We start from the raw sequence: 4,152 nt of genomic DNA on the forward strand, positions 1-4,152 counted from the left end.
CAAGTTACCGAAGTAGTTTTGCAAAGGTATCAGTAAAAGGTTTTTATTTTTTCAGCTGATAAGTCTGCAGCAGTGGCGGCAAAACTACGCCAGCGAAACTTAGCAGTACAGCAGCTACCACGAGTTTGTTTTGTTTATCGCTGGTGCACGTGCCATTTTTCAAGTTTGGTTCTTCTTATACGGAGTAACCTGTAAACTGATGAGAACTCCAATACATCTTGAACTATTCTCTCTTTCAATTTTGTGCACTACTTGTCTGTAACTGTAAGCTGATTACTATGTCAGGCTGTCAGCTACTAGAAATTTTGCAAGATGGAATTAGTATACAGGGGTTACCCTTTTGAACATTTTTACGTCAGCAGTACGCCATGTTTATGTCTGCACCAACTGATATGTTTTCTGCACACGATTTTCGTCATTCTAGATATGGATCTAGTTCTTTATGCCCTACACCCTGTATTCAGTAAATGCCTTTTCAAACCTTCAATCCAAAGGATAAATTCCATGTCCTACACTCTACTTGTCTACTCGGGCAACTCCTTTGACTTGACTAGCTAGAATACAATGTGGAAGCGTTCACATCTTGTTTTGGACCAATGAGCAATCCTTACTAAAAATATGCATTGTATATTCATTAAAAACTGATGAATCCATACAGCGTATACGATCCAGATCATTAAGGGCCCCCCACTGTTGCGATGCTCATCAAGCTGTCGGCGATAATTAGCAGTGTATTCCACTCATCTAGAACAGCTCAAAAGGTTATCCTGGACAGTACAGTATCTGAACCCTCGCTTAACATCAGACCTGCTTGTACAATTGGAGACTGTTGACATAGCTCAAACATGAAAGGCACAGGTTGGAATAGAAAAATAGCAGCGCCAATATGTATTTGTGAATCAGCACCGCACATGTTCTTCGTTTACTTTTCCAGATCAAACAAAGGTGATGCAGAATCAATCAGGAGACAGCCAGATCTGTCCTTGCCATTGTTTATCTGTAAACCGCACAAAAGAAATGCTCCTTTAGTTTGCCCCGGTCTCTGAACACATGTGTTTCAGACTTTTCCTTGAAAGCAGTTACCATTTCACCTCAGCCGCGACAAAAGCGTGCACTGGAGAAGAACAGATCGCAGGACATGAGCCGTACACAAGAGTTCAGCATTGGCATGATGTTAGCTCATAACTGAACACGAATAGCATACACAAGGTGAACTGAATCAACCAATTTGGTGAGGCATTTCCGGTGATTTCTAATGTAGATGGAAATCTGCACATCGTGCAAAAGAATCCTTTTCATGAGAACGCATTGGTTTCGATCACCGGTATCTTCTTGATCGTCTTTATGTACAAGAAGGTAAACAAGATCGATTGAAGTTGCATATGGCAAATCGCGTTCTTGCTGCCTAATTTCGTCGTGGACACTCTTCTCTTCTTTGTTAGATACGTCCCCTCCGATGCAAGATGACAAATCGAGAGAGAAAAAAGAACGATGAATCAATTAGCCAAGGAACTGAAAAGTCTCTCGCGCTCTAAATCTGCGGCAATTCTTGGTGCACGTCGCCGGACTCCATGAACACTCTGAGCCAGTAGTCCATGTCGTCGGCGGCGCCAACCGCCGACGAAGTGGCCGCGGCGCCGAACGCGTCGACGGGCTCCATGGGGACGTCGAAGCTCTCCAGCGGCATCGACAGCGTCTCCGACCAGAAGCTCTCGTCGAACTGGAACTCCTCGGCGTCCGGCGGGGACGAGGTGAAGCTCTCCTCCTTGGGGAACCCAGACGAGCTCCCGGTGTTGCCCTGCTCCGTCACGGACGACTCGGTCACCGACGACGACGCGGACCGTTCGGGAGACGACACCGGCGCGGCGGCGGCGGCGGCCTCCGTGGCGGCATCGGTCGCCGCCCTCCTCGCGCCGCTGCGCTTCGCCGGCGCCGCGGGCCTGCGCTTCTTGCCGCCGCCCCCCGCCGCCGGCGCCTCGCGCTGCGCCTCCTCCTGCTTGGTGGGCTCGAGCCGCTTCTTGAGGTGCGTGTGCCAGACGTTCTTGATCTCGTTGTCCGTCCTCCCCGGCAGCCTGGCGGCGATCGCGGACCACCTGTGACCAAAAACAATCCAGAGCTCATCAGCGCGCCGCTTTGCTTTGACGAAAATGATTTGATTAATCCACGAGATGACATGCTCTACGCTATCTATCAATCTGCTGCGTGCGTGATTTGATTCCCCACTACGGGAATCGCACGCCGTTGTTTAAAACCAAAGTGCATGTTTTTTTTACTGCGCTGAAATCTATGCTGCAGGCGGCTACACTGTTGGTCGCCGACGAGAACGGCCAAAGGAGATGGCTCCGGCAGATCTCGCGCATCATCAGTGACGCGAAATTAACTAGTGACCAAGTGGCTAGCACACTTGGATTTTCTTTCTCGTCGGCCTCGAGGAGTGGCCCCTGACGATAATGTATTGTATTGTCATCATGCCCCACGGCAGCAAGAGGAAGACGAAGAATAATCTTTTTTTTTCCTCCTCTTTTTGCTGGAAGCAACAATCATTGCTCCTCCAATTTAGCAAAAACTAGAAAAAACAGAGCAATGCGAGAAATGGAAAGAATATGATGAGGAAGGGGGAAAAAAGGAGGCAGACAGAATTGGTGAGTGAGCAGAAGCAGTACCTGTTGCCGAGCTGCTCATGGAGGCGGATGATGGCGTCCTCCTCCTCCTTGCTGAAGTTGCCGCGCTTGATGTCCGGGCGCAGGTAGTTGATCCACCGGAGCCGGCAGCTCTTGCCGCACCGGAGCAGCCCTGCAATATCACATCTCGTTAGCACTCTGCGGTCGGCCGGCGAGGCACGCGGCGGCCGGAGCTAGCTAGCTAGCCAGCCGGAGAAGCAGGCAGAGGCAGGTGGCTCACCGGCTTGCTTGGGCAGGGCGCGCCAGTTGCCGTGGCCGAAGCGCTGGATGTGGGCGACGAGGACCTTGTCCTCCTCCGGCGTCCACGGCCCCTTCTTGAGGCCCATCTTCTCGCAGCACGGAGCCCTCCCCATTGCGATCTCCTTCTCCCTTGTCTCTGTTGCCTGTGCTTGATTTGTTTGTCTGGTCGAGGGGTGTGTGTGTGTGTGTGTGTTTGGGGTGGGGGGTGGGGGGGCGGGCGTGTGCGCTTGCTGCCTTGTGTTTGTCTTTGGGGACGGGAGCACTGTCGTCCTGGTCGTGATGGAGAGCAAGGGTGGAGTCGCGAGGGTGTCCGGGTATTTATGCTCGGTGCCGTAGCGCTCCGGGCACGTGCGGAATGCAACCAGGCCACGGAGGTTTCGCGGAAAGTGGTTCCCTTGAGCGGGCCAAGTGGGGTCCATAATTTTCGTTTCGTTTGTGGTTTTTTTTCTCTTTTGGATTTCTTAACTGCTAGTACTAGAAATGTAAATGGGTTTGTCCATAAGCCTGCAAGTAGGTTATTTTTTAGGCGTGCTTTGTGAGAACCCGGGTTGAAAGTAAAAATCGGTAACAGTGACGAAATGTTTCAAAACCAATTCACTTAAGTTACAAACAACCTACTCACGGACTTGCAAACAAATCCATTTGCATTCATAACTAGTATATTCTATTCTAATACCTCAAATCTTTATCTTCGTGGATCCGAATATTATCACTTGCGTACTTCTTCTCACGTAGTACCTCATGCCTTTGCCATTGTGTGCATCCACAATGATCGAGCTCTATTCTTATCGACACTTCTTCTCCCCTCCCTCACCCATGTTCCAATAACATTACGATGGTTGTCTACCACCATCCTAAGTACATATAGATGTCTTCACAAACAGAGTTGTAAGAGAGCAAATCAGTAAACACCACATCTTTATTCATGATCCATTCTGGCCCCGTTTCTACTTCTCTCTTGTCACCAATAAAAATATCTCCTGCTTGGTTGCTGCCTCCACTACTTTTCATACACTGTCAAAGTATGCTAGCGATAGCAATAGTAGGGACCAGTATCACCATTAGCTTACTGTAGTTTCCATTACCTTCATCCTTCCGCCATTTTGGAGAGGGCACGGGACGAGATCTTAGGTCCTTTTCCTACACCCTTCCCTTCTTCGTTCTCTTCACGGAGACCAGCAGGTAGGGGGCTTAAGCCCCCCTGTTGGATCCACCGGACCACCATTATTCC

The 4,152-nt window shown here is 49.8% G+C and overlaps 1 protein-coding gene across 1 annotated transcript; it reads right to left on the minus strand.

Annotated features, from left to right (window-relative positions):
- Window positions 1-865: 865 nt before the first annotated feature.
- LOC101786522 (transcription factor MYB4) lies at window positions 866-3,193 on the minus strand. Its single transcript, XM_004976173.4, has 3 exons — window positions 2,902-3,193; window positions 2,664-2,793; window positions 866-2,093 (listed from the first exon to the last, which is right to left on the minus strand). Exons 1-3 carry the CDS (start codon window positions 3,032-3,034, stop codon window positions 1,532-1,534), a joined length of 825 nt encoding a protein of 274 aa, XP_004976230.1. The 5' UTR covers window positions 3,035-3,193; the 3' UTR covers window positions 866-1,531.
- Window positions 3,194-4,152: the final 959 nt, after the last annotated feature.

The sequence above is a fragment of the Setaria italica genome, chromosome VII (genome assembly GCF_000263155.2).
Source record: "Setaria italica strain Yugu1 chromosome VII, Setaria_italica_v2.0, whole genome shotgun sequence".
NCBI lineage: Eukaryota > Viridiplantae > Streptophyta > Magnoliopsida > Poales > Poaceae > Setaria > Setaria italica.

Excerpts from the sequence above, each read along its gene's own strand:
- LOC101786522 (XM_004976173.4), bottom strand. The coding sequence starts at position 3,034 with ATGGGGAGGGCTCCGTGCTGCGAGAAGATGGGCCTCAAGAAGGGGCCG. Across the intron at positions 2,794-2,901 it reads CGCCCTGCCCAAGCAAGCCG|GGCTGCTCCGGTGCGGCAAG; the intron begins GTGAGCCACCTG and ends GTGATATTGCAG. Across the intron at positions 2,094-2,663 it reads CATGAGCAGCTCGGCAACAG|GTGGTCCGCGATCGCCGCCA; the intron begins GTACTGCTTCTG and ends TTTTGGTCACAG.